Source organism: Anolis sagrei, chromosome 1 (genome assembly GCF_037176765.1).
Source record: "Anolis sagrei isolate rAnoSag1 chromosome 1, rAnoSag1.mat, whole genome shotgun sequence".
Lineage (NCBI taxonomy): Eukaryota > Metazoa > Chordata > Lepidosauria > Squamata > Dactyloidae > Anolis > Anolis sagrei.
This window is the reverse complement of record NC_090021.1, coordinates 286,188,135-286,206,000: the sequence shown is the minus strand read 5'-3', so window position 1 is coordinate 286,206,000 and position 17,866 is coordinate 286,188,135. Positions and strand designations below refer to the sequence as shown.

Genomic DNA, 17,866 nt, shown 5'->3' with positions numbered 1-17,866 from the left:
ACTGCATATTTCAGATTTATTTTTTAAAATACGTGCTGTAATACCCCCCATTATAAAATCATTGTTTTTCTTCTTTCTTTTATAGGGAAACTCTGTCTTTTCCTTTCAGATATGGACACAAACTTATATCCAGGCTCATTGGAGGAGTGGGGTGGGTGGGAACAGTTGAGTTCATACATTTTTGTTGCTACCTGCAGCCTGAATATGGCACAGTTCTATTGGGCTTATTCGTAACAGTACTTTGAATAGCATGATTTGACTTTTTAGCATACTGCAAAGTGTACTAATCAATTTTGGAAAGGAAATATGTCTGCTAAAATGACATTAATTTAACCCTAACACTTTGTGCTAAGTGCTTGAACGCTCAGCTATATTGGACCCTGTTAAGAGTGAAGACATGCCAGATTTTCAAGGGCAGGTAGCTAGGTTAACTCCTTAAAAATGGTGGCATGCCATAGAATGGCGCATCTTAAAATGTGAGTAAGAAACCTAACCTGTAGTAAAGAGACTGCAAATAGAACAGAGGATCTTTCGAATTAGATGTCACATGCAGCTATAGGCCTATAGCTATATAGCTGTTGAATGATAACACAAATAGCTTTTCTGCCTGTTAAAAAATGTGTGCGCAGTTTGAGTGTCTAAGCTGAGTTTACATTGGAATAATGCTTTTCTGGTGATTTAGAAAGTATATAATCTGTCCCAAGATCAATATGATCACGTAATATCAATGTAATTTCAAGTGCAATCTCCTCAAATAGGTTTTAAAATAAGATTTTGTGGGACACAAATTCATTATTGGCAAGACAGAGGCAATTTTGCTCATGTCTTAAAAATATATATTCTACCTCCAGTAACTAAGTGGGAAGTTCCTTGTCCCTTGTCTCCATTCTTTCTGATTTGGTTAAAATTATCTTCAGTATTAGTGTCTTAACATGTCATTTTATTTTGTTTGCAAATATGATACATTTTTAATATATGTTCTTGTTTTAGCAGGTAAAAGGCACATAACTTAATTGTGTTTAAAACATTAGTGATATGTCTGGATATTAACCTTCATAGCTTTTCTAAAATTCATTTTGCATGCTCTGTATCACTAACATCTCTGAAATATTTAAATTACTCCCTGTTAACACTTTCTGAAAATGAAACTAATGATAGTCTCCTAAACCAGGTAGCTTACTATGAACCCCCTGAGTTCTGGCCCATCCTTTGAAGACTGATTATATTGATATGTAATGCTGAACTTGGCAGTGGTGACAGTCAGCTTTTTCTTTGTGATTGATTAGTTCTTCGGGCAATGTTAAATACCTCATCTAGGGTTATGCTGCTTAAGCTATCCTGAAAGCAAGTTTAACAATTTTAAGTCACTAATATCTGTTATATATTTCACAACCTAAGCCATGCACGCCAGAGGTTGACAGATGGCAGAGAAAAGGGGCATAACTGCTCTAGGAGCCCACTGTTGATTGTAGAATGGCTCAAATTCTCAGAGTCACACACAGATATGTGGTTGACAAGAGATGGTACATGGGAAAGAGGTACTTCTTGGAGGCTGCAGCAACTGCTGCCAACATATGGGAAGACATGTGCTGCACATTACCACCCTGAGTCCCCCTGGGGAAATAGGGCGGAATATAAATAAAGTTTTAGTGACTGAACTAATAAACAACAACAACAATTATTATTATGTTCTGAGTTGCTTTCCCCAGACGACCCCAAAACCTTGTTCCATAGATTTTTGTGAAGCAAAGACTTTCAGGCCAAAGTGCAAAAATGACTTGCTGCACCTTGGTCATCGCGTTGCAATTTAATGTGTTATTTGTCTCACATCCCCATCCCACTATTTAGTTACTGTTGTCTGTCTGGAAAAATATTTGGGCTGTGGGTTTTTTTGGGGGGGAGGGGAGGGGGGATTAGATGTAAAATATATTTTAAAGCTGACACTCATAAAATTCCATCAAAAATTGTAACATTCCCGATAGGTTTACCTGTGTATGTCCAATAATGATCATGTATTTCCTGTACAGACCAAGTGTGATACATTGCCTTTCAATTTTTAATAGAATCTTGAGGAAAGAACTCTTCAATGATGCAAATCGTCTCCTTGACAATTATTTCATGGTTTTTATAGAAAGTGGGAAAGGACAATGTATAAAAACATATCTCGTGGGCTTATTGCTTGAAAAACATTATCTCTGTTATGTGGAATTTCTTTAATGAAAGAATCCAGAATCTAAAAACAAAATTAACTTTGACATGATTGTCAACAGCATTTCCTACTGAGCCATCTTCTAAAATATTTTGGGAAACAATTGTGGAGAGTATATGGGCTTAAGCAATTAACGTAGGTTTTTTGTTTTTTGAAATAATGACTGGAAAGATGAATCCTGCAGATTATTTGTCGTGTACTGGTTTGAGTGTTGGACTAAAATTCCAGGAGATCAGTATTCAGCTCTCCACTCAACCATAAAAACTCATTGGGTGATCTTGGGCAAGTGACACTCTCTCAGCTTCAGATGTTAGAGTGGTATGTCCAAACACTTCTTGCCAAGAAAGCCCCATGATAGTGTTGACATAATTCGGAAACAACCTGAAGGCACACACCAGCAAGAAAGTATTTTGGCTATGTAAATTATACCTCACAGTTATAAAACTTCATAATTTATCTGATGTGTTCATTTCAAGCCATCATCACTCTGTTTGGAATGTCTCCATGTCTGCTGCCAAGTTTTGCTTGTAACCTGACTAAAAGCTAATGGGATAAACAAAATGACAGAAACATTTTGCATGAAGTTGGGTCTGATTTTTCTTTTCCTCTTTCCACCGATTTCAGCACTTCAGTCTGTCCTAATTAAAGCCCCATGCAATGCCTTTTAATTGCATTTTCATGGGTCTTTTCCCATCTGCCTGCCACATTCTCTATGGACAACTCTAAACATTACCTGCTTTCCTTCCAATCCCCATTTTTGTATGTATATGTTGGTTTGAAACACTGGGACACTTTAGCTTCCTACAGTAATAGCGTTCGACTTGTCCCCCCTGTTCCTCCAGGAAAGGAAGTTCTTCAAAGGCTTCTTTGGAAAAGTAAGTTTAACGACTCATTGTGTTTACGCTATAAGGAGTTACATCCCTAGTATAGCAGTGCCATGTGTCAGAATGTCCCACAAAACTGGTTTCTCACTGCTGGGAGCTGCCAAACTTGTTTTCCGTGTATCTCTACCCCAAACTGTCTCACATTATTCAAGAGTATCATTTTGAGACTGGCCAAGCTACAGTGAAAGGGGTGTGTAGTTTGGTATCTGTTAAAGTTCATCACACTATAAATAAGGAAATTGTCAGGTTCTTTTTCAAGACTTTTGTAAAATTTCCTACCTGCTTTTCTTTCCTCAAGATGGCTTATATGTACACAATTGTTAATGAAAGATATAGTTTCTTAAAAAAAACTAAAAAGAAAAATGTTAAAGACACTTAACAAGATAATAAACTGATAAAGCTATTAATTCCATGTTATATATAATGAACATCTTGGAAAAGCTGTATAGATTTCATTTGATCCCTGAAACATGATCAGTGAGTATGTTTTGGGAGAGAGGGGGAAAAAACCAAAAGATAAAGAAAGCAAATTAATTTTTAGATGTGGAAGAAATCCTTTATCACAGGAAACAATCCTATAATGAATCAAAAGTATGTATATGTGTGCACATTTTTATTTCTACTTATATTAACAGAAGTAGAGAACAGTTCTAGAAAAAGTTAATTCTATCCAAAACATTGCCTTAACAAGTTTAGTAATACTTCATATTAAGTGAAAAGCCCCTTGTTGTTTGGGAGAATCATTAACCATAGTTTAAACAGTTCTGAAGGATGAGGGCCTTTCTCTTGGTTGCTCAAACTTCCTCATATGACACACAAATCTTAGTTACCCTTGAGAGAGCATGCCTCTCCCACTCAGCTGCCAAAGAATGAAAAAAATAATTGGAGTGCCCCCCCCTCCAATGATTGGAAGTATATCACATATCCTATACATTAAGTTAGATCATCCCAAACATATCCTCCTAATTAGATGAAAATCTAATGTGTCATCCATACAGAAACTTAATTTTTGTTTACATAGATAAAGTTATGTAAGCAAGCTAGGCTGTGTGTTACTGGAGGAAGTTCATACTTGTAGGAAGTTCATACTTTTTCCCATAGAGAGTGATGAGATATTCACAGATTCTTTATAGTGTTCATTATTCTAAACAATTTAATATTCCCGAGCTTGAGTACCATAACTTGGGAACACTAAATAATGCAACCAACATTTAAAAATGAATTTAATATACTCTCCAGTATATTTAGGTAGAAATAGGTTACATTGTGTCCCTTGAAATCTACCTCAGTGTAAGTATACATAGGATTAGAGCTATCATTATTAAAATTGTACAACCATGGGAGAAATGTTGGTAATGACATTACAAATGTAATGACTGCACTAGGTAGGTAACTGTAAATCTCTCCCAAAAATAAATAATAGTTTCACTAAAATTTATATTGGACCGATAATAATAATAATAATAATAATAATAATAATAATAATAACAACAACAACAACAACAGCCTGAAGAAGAGAAGGCTGAGAGGAGATATGATAGCCATGTATAAATATGTGAGAGGAAGCCACAGGGAGGAGGGAGCAAGCTTGTTTTCTGCTTCCTTGGAGACTAGGACGCGGAACAATGGCTTCAAACTACAAGAGAGGAGATTCCATCTGAACATTAGGAAGAACTTCCTGACTGTGAGAGCTGTTCAGCAGTGGAACTCTCTGCCCCGGAGTGTGGTGGAGGCTCCTTCTTTGGAAGCTTTTAAACAGAGGCTGGATGGCCATCTGTCAGGGGTGATCTGAATGCAATATTCCTGCTTCTTGGCAGGGGGTTGGACTGGATGGCCCATGAGGTCTCTTCCAACTCTTTGATTCTATGATTCTAACAACAATAACAATAACAATTTTATTTCTTACCTGGCTCTCCTCCTGGCTTGAGAAGGGTTACCACATCGCTAAAACACACACAATAATCTAAAACCATTCTACAAAATACACACAATAATAATAATAATAATAATAACAACAACAACAACAACTTTATTTTTATACCCTGCCTCTATCTCCTCGAAGGGACTTAGGGCGGCTTACATAGAGCCAAGCCCAGTCAACAGAGTTAAACATAACACATTAAAATGCATAACATCAATAAAAACAACATAAAACAACATTATAACAATATATAAAATAAGCATCAAAACCAACAACCAGTAGTATAATTCAAGTCTCTTTATGGGTGGGCTCAACAATTTAGAGGATAGGGCTAGTGAGTAAAGTGCATAGGTCATTTTAAAACATTTTTCTACAAAATACATATTTAAATACACAGAACAAAGATTGAACATAAGACACAAGTTAAACATTCGTGATTAAAACTGGCTGAGTAGCCCTGCCGAAAGAGATAGGTCTTAAAATGTGTTTTAAGTTCCGACAGCTGATGCAGCTGTTGGAAACTCTTTTGGCAGGTCGTTCCACATCAGGTGGTCAATGAAAAGGTCCCCTGTTGGAGTAGCTACCCCTCAGAGAACCTTATTGTTTGTGGTAGTTGTGGGAGATCCTATAGCTAACATGGATCCAAACCATGTAGGACTTTAAGGCTCAAAACCAACACTTTGTGCTTTGCTGCATTTCAGCCTAATTTAGGATTTCTATGATGGTAAAGTGAGAGTGCACAGAGCCATATAGATGACCCTGGAGTAAAGGTGGGATATAAGTTTCAGTATCCCAGTAGCAGATACCCAAAGCTTGTCATATAAAGAACTTTAGTAAAACAATGACCTAACAGGTGTTGGTAATGGTGATCATCATCATCATCATCATCATCATCATCATCATCATCATCATCACTGTATATGGCACTTTATAAGTAAAAGACCAATAAATCTATCTCCCCCCCCCCCAAAGGCCCCACACTTCTTTGTCTTAAGGCTAACAGATTAATGAAGGCCTGACATACCAACCTGATACTGCCTCTTCTGCTCTGGACAGTAGCAGTTGCAGCAGAGAGGACGGCCTTCATCTGCCTCTGGGCCAAGTCATGATGGAATTAGATATGTTGTAAATTGGTTTAGAGTAATTAGGCTTGTGCATGTTGAAATTTCATGGCATATATTGTGCTAGAATGGAACAAGTAGTTATCTTGTTTTGCTTAAAAAAACATTATTGTGCAGAAAATATAATTAATGAAGTTGGGCAGCCATTTGAGACATGTACTGTCTTTGTCCTATACTTCAAACAATAGGCCCTTTGTATGTGGGTAACCATAAATCTGTAGGAAACTGGTGTAGCTATTCACCCAAAGTAGCAATTTTTCAGATATCTACTAACGTCCACAATCCAGAAAACGATGTGGTAAGCTACCCATTTTTTAAGCTACATATTCCGTGTAGCATGCTGTGGTAGGAAATAGTTAACTTATACAGTATTTCATTCATATCATGCAGACCATTAAAATTGTAGAACGGTGTTTAAACCCTTGTGAAGTGTAATTGATTTGTTACATGTGGCTTTTATTCTTGCTCTAGAATACTTTGGCACGCTTTGATATTAAATTAGCAATTGCAAATTTTAAAAGATTTCAAGTAATGGCATTCCAAAAATAATGCTGAGTTTAATTATACACCATATTTTAAATCTCCTTGCCACATGGGCAAACCCCACATTTAAAAACAATTGCAGCTTAAATCTATTAACTCTTCATAAATGTTTTCCTCTTTGAGTTGGTGTGCAGATGTGGAAGGCATCAAATTGAAGCTTCCTTTGTATGCTTATGCACTGAAATGTGTATGCTCTGAAGTTCTCAAGCCTACCTAGATTAGGAGAGTAGCATTTTAACCCAGTTGTAAAGGATTGCCTGACAAGAGAAAGCAGCAAGTAGGCTCTGTTCATGCACCATTAGGAATTATTTGCTGGCACTGGGAATTGTGTAGGCTGAAGTGTTAATCATATTGTCCAAGCCAACAAAAGGCCAGTTACTCATTTGAAGACTTGGTGTTTTGTCCACTTTTTCTGTCAGCTGAAATCCATTTTCATCTATGGCAGGCATCCTCAGATCTCCTGTGAGATCTGTTGGAAACTAGGCAAGTGAGGTTTATATATCTGTGGAACGTCCAGGGTGGGAGAAAGAACTTTAGTCTTTCTCCTACCCTGAACGTTCCACAGAAGTTGTGAGGTTTCCAACACACCTCACAACCTCTGAGGATGCCTGCCATAGATGTGGGCAAAACTTCAAGAGAGAATGCTTCTGGAACATAGCCATACAGCCTGAAAAATTCACAGTAACCCAGTGATTCCGACCATGAAATCCTTCGACTATACTTTAAGACACATCACTTAATATTAAGTATATTGATTACTTGCACTGGCTCCGAGCCCCTCAGAAGGAACACATTGTGTCCCTAAAGGACTAGCAGTGCCATACATGATGGCCAGTTGTTCTGTGATTCTGTTGTATGATATGAGCATACACAGTTGGGGTGATAGGGAAGACAAAGCAAGAATGTTCCTTGCTGGAAGTTGCAGCAAACGCTACTTGTGGTGTAACTCCTTAAGCGTTGGCATTAACTGACAGTGTATTTGGTGTTAAAATGGGTAAAGAATTTAAGCTTGAATTCTTTGCCTTTTTCTGAATTTATTAACATACTTTATTCATGCTGTTCTTTCCCTCTTATTTTTGCATTGTGTTTTTGAAAGACTGGCTTCGGCTTGACTCTCTGGAGGTTTTGTTGTTTGGTCTGAATATCTGGCTTTGGGCGCTCCTACTGAAGTTGGATATCTGCACAGTGACTTTTGTGCTTCTTGGAAAGAGGAAATCGGCAAGCAGCCTGATGGACAGCATAATAGTAATGTTGTGTTTCTTTTTCCTTCCCTGAAAGAGTGGAAAGAAGGCAGTTAAAGCAGTCCTGTGGGTTTCAGCGGATGGACTCAGAGTTGTTGATGAGAAAACAAAGGTTAGCCACTGCTTGGTTTGGATCCTTCACTGATTAAACTAAATATACAATATGGAATGATGTAATTTTTATTGCTTCTTTTAGTAAAGCATGTTAAAATGTTATATGTGCTGGAGGCCAACTCCTGAAATGTTGTATGGCTCAGTTCAAAATGTTGGTTTTACTTAGGCTGTTTATATCTTTATGTATTTTCTAAGTAAATAACAGTGTGCCCTCAATTCCTGTTTGATCTCATTGCTTAAAAATTCATTTGTCTCAGCCAAAAAAAAGTCAGAAGGAAAACACAAAAAATAATGGTAATTATCTCTCTGTCTTTGTAAAATGATTGCAAGCGATCATAGTGTATATAGAAATATGTATTATTGATGTGAATTCTTTTTCACTGTGTTTTCAATTAATGCTATGAGAAATTATTAAGATCTGTAAGGAAGATACAACTCTTAAAGTTCTTCAACCAAGTAATTCTCAGTCATGGTTTCCACTCCAAGCTTTAGAATGCCTCTAGTAATTTATTGAGGTGAAACAAAAAGCTTATTTAATTCATGCATATTTTTTATATGTGAACATTTCCCCCAGTGGATGTGTCTTGTTAGTTTATTTTGCTTTCCCTGATCCTGGTTTTAATTTAAAAGCATCTAATTGTGTGATGATTTACATGTCCTGCTTTGTCAGAAGGTTTTATTTGAAGACCAGCAAGAATTACACATCTTACATTTCACTCAGTTTATTACTAAACACAAAATTTACATTAAATTATCTTCTAGACAATTGGAAGTGTTGCCATTGATATGGTAGGATGGACTATTCTTTCCCCTTTTTCAGAATAGTGATAAGTAGAAGTAATTGTAGAGGGCGAATAATAGATGCAGCCGGCACTTCGTGTAAGGACAGGAGGAGTAAGTATTATATTGCATCATGTAGTACATAACATGATGTAGGCCAGCTACAATATTTGGAACAATACAGATAATGGAACTATGTCCTTTTTCTGCTTTGTGTTCTTTCAAAGAAGATATGCTGAAGCTGAAGGACAGCTTTAAAAATGATATATCTTTGACTCTGATAAGACTGTGCTGGCAATGATTGGATATATACAGGTGAAAGGTCTCCATTTGCAGGATTTCAGAACTCTCCAGAAAGTAGTCTAAAATGAACCAGAAAACTCCTGGTTTAGATTTAGGTTCCGAAGTTGCTAGGTAAGATGTTCAATTGTTTCAGAGCTTTATGTGCAATGTGATTGTACAGACGTGTCACAAGTTCTGCCGAGGACCATTCCAGACATGTGATTTGTTTCCTTAGATATGCATTTTCAAGTTTGACTGAAAGGCAGTGGTAGAGCCTCCTTTTGTCATGAAATGTGATGTGCGGAGATGGTAGTGAAACCAAATAGACAGAAGCACATCACTTATTGAATTGCACCTATACCCCTCACCCCCCAGCTCACTACTGGTATTGGAGCCAGGATGATGAAGGGAATTAAAACATAGCTCAGGGATTAAGGCAAGGGAGTAGAAAAGATCTTACTCCTACTCACTTCTGAAATATTCTGTGTAATGATCGGTATTAACACGCACACCTCCCAACAGACATACAGAGACACTATAGCCAGGTTGCCAAGTGTATGTCAATAGACTATGCATGTTTAAGTTTACCCTGAGAATGTCAAGCTCTTGAAGGCACAGAACTCCCAATTTAAATTTCAATCATGCTAGTTTATTTAATTTTTTTTGCTTTTGGTACACCTGCATGACATTTTTATAAACGACCTTTCCAGGACTGTTACTATTATGTCATTTAAATAATTTTCAAATGGAGTTAAACTTATCAACAACATTTCAGATCCTGGGGCTTCTTAATAAACCTGTCAGTTTTAATATTGCCGTAAACTAGTGGTGTTAATTTGTGGCTCTCCAAATGTTGTTGAATTACTCATCACATCATCATATGTATATATCCAATCATTTTTATGTGGCAAAGGGCCACACATTTTCTATCCCTGTACTTGATTTTAATAATATGCCCACTAATGTAAAAAATAAATCATAGCATTTCCCCTTTGTGGTTGGAAGCATCTGGTACAAAGTTCCAAACTTTGGAATTCCATCCATTGCAAATAAATCTTGAAATTATACGTTTTTAATAGGCATTTCAGCTACATCAATGTTTATATAGAGAGTGGTAGGCAGGCTCAGCACATCCATCTGTTAAGTCTGATAGCTAAGTCTAATGGATGCGAGAGAGGCAACTTTTGTATTAACGTGAATTAGGAACCCAGAGAGAGAGGTTTGGAAATATATACTTCTGCCATGATTTGAATCATGTATGCTATCATATTGGGTTTTTTTTTCTTTTTCCTCTAGGACCTTATAGTTGATCAGACAATAGAGAAGGTTTCTTTCTGTGCTCCAGATAGGAATTTTGACAGAGCATTTTCTTATATTTGTCGAGATGGCACTACACGGCGCTGGATATGTCATTGCTTTATGGCTGTAAAGGACACGGTAAGATGTTTCTAGGATGACAAAAAAGCAACATTCCTCTTTCAAAGGGAATGGGGGGGGGGGGAGAGAGGTCTTTTTATTGAAAAGGACATTTTAGTCTAACGATGATAGTTTTATTCGTCTAGAGAAACTTAGTTTTGTAAGCCGCCCTGAGAAGGGCGGGATAGAAATATTGGAAATAAATAAATAATAAATTATAGTAGTTTTCTTGTGGCAATCCCTTTGTTAAATGCAATGCATTTGTAAAGCTTAAGTCATATTTCAAACTGGAAACATTAAAATGTGCAGCTCTGTGTGTACAAAGGCAGAAGCAAATTATACTTGCATTAAATATTCTTGTAATGGGTTTCCTGTTATTGGGTTTTATAACAGCAATATTTCAGTCTGAGCTAGCTGGGCAGCATAATACTCATTATTTAAAAGGAGATATATAGTCAGTTGTTTTGTCTCTGTCTCTTCAGATGTTCAATACTGTGTGTCTTATGCATGCTTGTAATAGTTCCTCTGAATTTTCTTGATCAGATTGCCACAGGATGTTAGTATTGAGTCTTAGTTATCATTTGGCTGTGTCTAGAGGAGATGTAGTTCCATTTTTTTGTTTCTAATTGACGCAATATCCTTTCAGGGAGAGAGGTTGAGTCATGCAGTTGGCTGTGCATTTGCAGCCTGCTTGGAGCGAAAGCAAAAAAGAGAGAAGGAGTGTGGGGTGACTGCCACTTTTGATGCAAGTAGAACCACATTCACAAGAGAAGGATCTTTCAGGGTTACTACAGCAACCGAACAAGCAGAAAGAGAGGATGTCATGAGACAGATACAGGATACTAAAGGTATTGAAATACAGGTCCAGTCACTTTGAATGTAGGCTGTTTTATTATGAAATTACTATTTTCTCTGACTACCATTTCACCTCCAGTACACCACATTTGTCCAATATCTCTTGTCCAATATTCAATTGCTGTATTAAAATATTAGTGGCCCCCATCTACACTGCCATAAAGTGCACATTGAAACTGCATTGTATGGTCAATACAGGCAGTCCCAAAGTTACAAACATCCAACTTACAAACAACTCATAGTTAAGAATTGAGGTGAGACAACAGGAAGTGAGAGAAATCTACCCCTCAGAAGGGAAATTCACTCCTGAAAGAGTTGCCATGGGGAAAAGGTATCTACTGAATCTTTCTCACCAATCCTTGTTTCTACAGCAAGCCAAAAGGTTCCACATCCAATTATCACAGTAACAGAAAATGAGGTGAAATTATCTGAAGAGGGCCACAGACAGCAATACAGGGGTGTTAATCCCTATGCTACTATCCAAAGCTTTTTATACATACATACATACATACGGCTGAACCTAAACTTTAAAAAATATACCTTTTCCGACCTAAATACAAATTCAACTTAAGAACAAACCTACAGGACCTGTCTTGTTCGTAACTTGGGGACTGCCTGTATAGGTTCATATGAGTCTACACTGACCATACAATAAAGTTTCAAACTGCATTATATGACAGTGTAGATGGAGCCAGTCAACCTCATAGAATCATAGAATCATAGAATCAAAGAGTTGGAAGAGACCTCATGGGCCATCCAGTCCAACCCCCTGCCAAGAAGCAGGAATATTGCATTCAAATCACCCCTGACAGATGGCCATCCAGCCTCTGCTTAAAAGCTTCCAAAGAAGGAGCCTCCACCACACTCCGGGGCAGAGAGTTCCACTGCTGAACGGCTCTCACAGTCAGGAAGTTCTTCCTAATGTTCAGATGGAATCTCCTCTCTTGTAGTTTGAAGCCATTGTTCCATGTCCTAGTCTCCAAGGAAGCAGAAAACAAGCTTGCTCCCTCCTCCCTGTGGCTTCCTCTCACATATTTATACATGGCTATCATATCTCCTCTCAGCCTTCTCTTCTTCAGGCTAAACATGCCCAGTTCCCTAAGCCGCTCCTCATAGGGCTTGTTCTCCAGACCCTTGATCATTTTAGTCGCCCTCCTCTGGACACATTCCAGCTTGTCAATATCTCTCTTGAATTGTGGTGCCCAGAATTGGACACAATATTCCAGATGTGGTCTAACCAAAGCAGAATAGAGGGGTAGCATTACTTCCTTAGATCTAGACACTATGCTCCTATTGATGCAGGCCAAAATCCCATTGGCTTTTTTTGCCGCCACATCACATTGTTGGCTCATGTTTAACTTGTTGTCCACGAGGACTCCAAGATCTTTTTCACACGTACTGCTCTCGAGCCAGGCATCCCCCATTCTGTATCTTTGCATTTCATTTTTTCTGCCAAAGTGGAGTATTTTGCATTTGTCACTGTTGAACTTCATTTTGTTAGTTTTGGCCCATCTCTCTAATCTGTCAAGATCGTTTTGAATTCTGCTCCTGTCCTCTGGACTATTGGCTATCCCTCCCAATTTGGTGTCGTCTGCAAACTTGATGATCATGCCTTCTAGCCCTTCATCTAAGTCATTAATAAAGATGTTGAACAGGACCGGGCCCAGGACGGAACCCTGCGGCACTCCACTCGTCACGTCTTTCCAAGATGAAGAGGAAGCATTAGTGAGCACTCTCTGTGTTCGTCCACTTAACCAATTACAGATCCACCTCACTGTAGTTTTGCCTAGCCCACATTGGACTAGTTTCCTTGCCAGAAGGTCATGGGGGACCTTGTCGAAGGCCTTACTGAAATCCAGGTACGCTACATCCACGGCATTCCCCGCATCTACCCAGCTTGTAGCTCTATCGAAGAAAGAGATCAGATTAGTCTGGCATGACTTGTTTTTGATAAATCCATGTTGACTATTAGCGATGACTGCATTTGTTTCTAAGTGTTTGCAGACCGCTTCCTTAACAATCTTTTCCAGAATCTTGCCCGGTATCGACGTGAGGCTGACCGGACAGTAGTTGTTTGGGTCATCCTTTTTTCCCTTCTTGAAGATTGGGACCACATTGGCCCTCCTCCAATCTGCTGGAACTTCTCCCGTTCTCCAAGAACTCTCAAAGATGGTTGCCAATGGTTCCGAAATGACTTCCGCTAGTTCCTTCAATACTTTGGGGTGTAGTTGATCTGGCCCTGGGGACTTGAACTCATTAAGAGCGGCCAGGTATTCCTGGACGACTTCTTTCCCAATTTGGGGTTGGATGTCCTCCAATCCCTCATCCACTCCATCTTGCTGAGGTTGAAGACTCTCTTTTTGTGAGAAGACCGAGGCAAAGAAGGCATTAAGTAGTTCTGCCTTTTCCCTATCCCAGAACCAGATATTTTAATTATACAGGAATTCCCATGGAGTCATGTGAAGTGTTTCTTTCATGTTGTTTTTGCATTGCCAATATAAACTTCCATATTTCTATTTACTATCCAGAAAACTGTACCTTTTGCCAACACTGTAGATTGGTCTTACTGACCCAGCCAGGCTTTCTTTTCATAAATCAGGTCAGTTGTTACTTCATTATCCCAGAATGCTAGCAGTAACACTTTCAATGTCCAGGCCTCATCTTGATGATGAGACTGAAATATAAACCCTGTAGTGGCAACATCTGACCTATTTTTGGCTAAAGAAGATAGGATCCACCAAAATCTCCTAGGGAACTTTGTGTTCCACAGTTGCTCACAACTGCTCTAGGACATCCTAGTTTCTCTGATACCTCCCGCTTTCCTCTGGCTATTAAATTGCCATGGAAGAGGAGGAACATATGTCAGAAGAAAGTTAGCTTTGAGAAGGTGCAGGTTGTTACACACTGATAGTAAATTCCTCCCTTCATGAAGACCATAAAATATACAGGCAGGAAAATATAGAGCATGATAATCCTAGTTCAGTGAATAGAGGTTGTGCCTCATACTTCCTGTTTGCAGTGGTTCCCAACCTTTGTGGCTCCAATTGTTTTTGCCTTCAACTCCCAGAAATCCTAACCAACTTATCAGTTGTTAGGAATTGTGGGAGCTGACGTCCAAAACAAAGGATGAAAGGTTGGAAACCACTGCTATAGAGAGATATGTCACATTGTCCATGCCAACATAATTTCTGCTGTCATATTTTTACATAGTTCCTTGGTTTTGGATTGTAGTCTCCATGCATTTCCAGTATATACATGCACACTGTAAGTTGTGCATAAGGCTATCATCCTACAAGTTTTAAAGGCACAATTAAAAAAATAAAGAGATTTACTCTTGAGTTACATCTCCAAATTTTATAGAAACCCAAGAATTGGATTTAAATAAGTCAAACAAAACATATCCTCAGTCTTGCGTTCATTTTAACTTCAGATAGAATGTTTGAAAGCAGTTAAGAAAAGGCTGGCAGTTCTTCAAGGGAAGGTACAAATATAGATTGGGTATCCTTATCCAGAAATCTGAAATCCAAAATGGTCCAAAAGAATCCTCATTTGGCTGAAATAGGGACACTTTGCTTGATGCTTTGTTTCCTGCACCAAAATTGTTAAAACATTGTGTATAAATTACCTTCGGGCTATATGTATATGAAACATAAATTAATTAAAATGGGACTTGGGTCCCATTTGCAATATCTATGCAAATACAGGTATTCCAAAATCTGAAACAATGCAATTCTGGCCCTAAGCCTTTCAGATAACGGATGCTCATATCTCCTAGAATGTACAGAAACATTTTGATAATGGCTTGAATGTTTGCTAAGCTTACCTAGATAAAGGTTAAGTCAGTAATTAATCATCTTGACCACTGTGCATGTATTAATCATGATAAAAACACAATAGTCTATTTTGGTAGACATGAGCATTTTGGAACATTTTGTATTTTTATCAATTGTTTTAAATTTTAAACAATAAAGAGCTCTCCAAAGAGTGCTAGCAGCGTTTGCCCAGCCAGAGAAAGATCCTTTAACCAGTATTACTGCTTTTCCTTTTTTCTCACAGTTGAAGCAGATGTGAAAACAACTGTATCAACTGTTGTACTTGGCAACACAGCACCCTCCCCAAGTTCCCCCACTTCTCCGACGGCTGATGCTGCATCCTCTGCTGACAAAGAGTCAAATAACCCTCATGCCATCCCACGAAGACATGCTCCAATAGAGCAACTTGCAAGGCAAGGCTCTTTTAGAGGTTTTCCTGCTCTCAGCCAAAAGATGTCTCCATTTAAACGCCAGCTGTCCCTGAGAATTAATGAGTTGCCTTCAACAGTTCAAAGGAAGACTGACTTCCCCATGAAAAATTCAGGTGCGTGTTCTGTATTCGGTTACATTTTGAACTGGCTCACATTTGATAAAAGGTTCTATAGAAGCAATGTTATTTGTATAATTTATTGTTATTTATTTGAGACATGAAACATAATTTAAAGTATGTTCATATTGACATCTCAGATAATTGAAACAAGATAAAAACATATTAAGCAAAATGGCTGTTTAAGCCATTTTAAAAGCCATTAATATGTTTATACACTTTAAAGTAGATTAGTTCCTAAAGGCTTTAATTAACAATATGTTTTGGTTTGGCACTGGAAAGAAACCAGTGTTGGTGCCAGTTGGACCTCAAAAAGGGAAGACATTCCGTATTTGGGGTGCTATAATGCCTTCCTCCCCATGCCCTCTAACTTCACTTTGGGCAGGTACAGATGGGGAGAGACATTCCTTCACACTTGAAATATTATAAAACCTTTACAAATTAGCTTTATGTCATCATGTAATGACATTGTGATTTTAAAATAAACTTTCCTATTTATGAAGTTCTTTTGGATACTACCAGTACCTAGGCCTCACATTGTGATTAATAGCTATTAATATCTATTAACCACCTGAACAGGTGGAACTACATGGCGCCTGCTCAAAAGTGAAAATGTATGACTTGAGGAGTCAAACTGTTAGCATATTGTTACTCACATATGTTTACACAAAAGAGTGAAAGAAGCACCTGGTTGTTGCATGTGAGGGTTGCGAAGCTTTACTAAATTACAGCATTGTTACAATAGGTAAATGTGCCCAGAGGATATGTCATTAAAATGAACAAGGTATTTAACATCCTCCATGCCCAGTCCTCTATATTGGGCATGGCTGTGTTCTAGCTTTTCTCTTAACGTTTTTACCTTGGTTATGTGAAATAGTGGATGCAGTTTTCACTACCTACAGAAACCTTTACAAGAGTCACTGACAACACATTGGTTGTAAGATGTGTAGGGAGAAAAGACCTGTTAGATCCCCATAATAAATTGTCTACATATCTGTGCAATCTTTTTCTCCCTTTTAGTTCCTGAAGTCGAAGGAGAAGTGGATAGCATTAGTTCCCTCTGCTCCCAGATCACAAATGCATTTAGCACACCGTCAGAGGATCCTTTCTCCTCAGCACCTATGACAAAACCTGTCACTGTGGTTGCACCACAGTCTCCTGCTTTCCAAGGTCTGTCCCGTCAAAACAGGGGTGCATTTATGATGCTTTATATATATGCAGTGCTGCTTTCCTCTTGTGTCACCCATCATCTTAGTGTCTCAGATTGCCTTGCAGCTGTTTTCTTTTGCACTCAAAGTCATGTTATTTTAATTTGCTTTGTAGCCTTTCCCTCTGTTAACTTCCTGTTCAAATGACAATCCGTTCATCTATACACTCATTGTAGAGGAGGATTTTCTAGAAATAGAAGACTGCTTCTTTCAGATCTTAGTAGAACAATACTGTAAAGGAAGTGTAATATCTAGATTCATAGGTCTTTATCCCTTGCTCTCCTAGGTCTCCTTGGTTGGCTCTTCCTCACAATGGTCCAAAAGTTATTCCTCATTTGAAGGAAAGGGGCCTTTCAGTATTAATGTTAAGTAACTTTTTGTATATTTGGCCTCTTGTAAATGTAAAGCAGCAGCCTCTAAAATTTAACAGAGTCCAGTAAAGTATGCTACCTATATATTTTTTTGTTTTTTTAAATAAGGAAAAATATGCTAAGAAGGTCAGATTGTAGTAAATGCTCAGGTGGAATAAATTATAAGGGCAGAATTGTTATAGCACCTCACAATTCAAACCACATTTTTCATGAAGCCTATGTGAATAGCAAAGTCACTCCCTTTGGCTTTGAAAGTGTGGTCAGAAGAACATGATTATAGTGTAATTAGTAGCTTTGATTTTCCAGTACACAGGAAGTAGTAAACTGTCTTGTTTAGGTTCAGGAAAACCAAACTACATTTGAGTATAAAATGTGGAAGCCACGTTAGCAGTATTCTGCTACATTGCTAATCGAAAGCTGTCCACATAGCTTCAAAGAGCCAGCAACAACAAAGATTTTCTGAGTCAAAGGCACTGTTTAAAATGTCTGTAGATTAATAACATGAGAATATAACCGAGTGGTGTTGTTGTGCGCTGCATGTTGGCAGTAACTGCATTTATTT

At 38.1% G+C, this 17,866-nt stretch overlaps 1 protein-coding gene across 7 annotated transcripts in view; it reads left to right on the top strand.

Annotated features, from left to right (window-relative positions):
• Positions 1-17,866, top strand: part of NUMB (NUMB endocytic adaptor protein) — an 83,783-nt gene that overhangs the window by 62,664 nt on the left and 3,253 nt on the right. For 5 of the 7 annotated variants that reach the window (XM_067462810.1, XM_060761275.2, XM_067462808.1 and 2 more), the window contains 6 exons: positions 3,052-3,084; positions 7,957-8,031; positions 10,392-10,532; positions 11,158-11,359; positions 15,423-15,722; positions 16,746-16,895. In XM_067462810.1, coding sequence (XP_067318911.1) covers positions 3,052-3,084; positions 7,957-8,031; positions 10,392-10,532; positions 11,158-11,359; positions 15,423-15,722; positions 16,746-16,895 — 901 coding nt within the window. The remainder of the gene's footprint in view (positions 1-3,051; positions 3,085-7,956; positions 8,032-10,391; positions 10,533-11,157; positions 11,360-15,422; positions 15,723-16,745; positions 16,896-17,866) is intronic. The other 2 variants (XM_067462811.1, XM_067462809.1) reach the window with 1 other exon arrangement.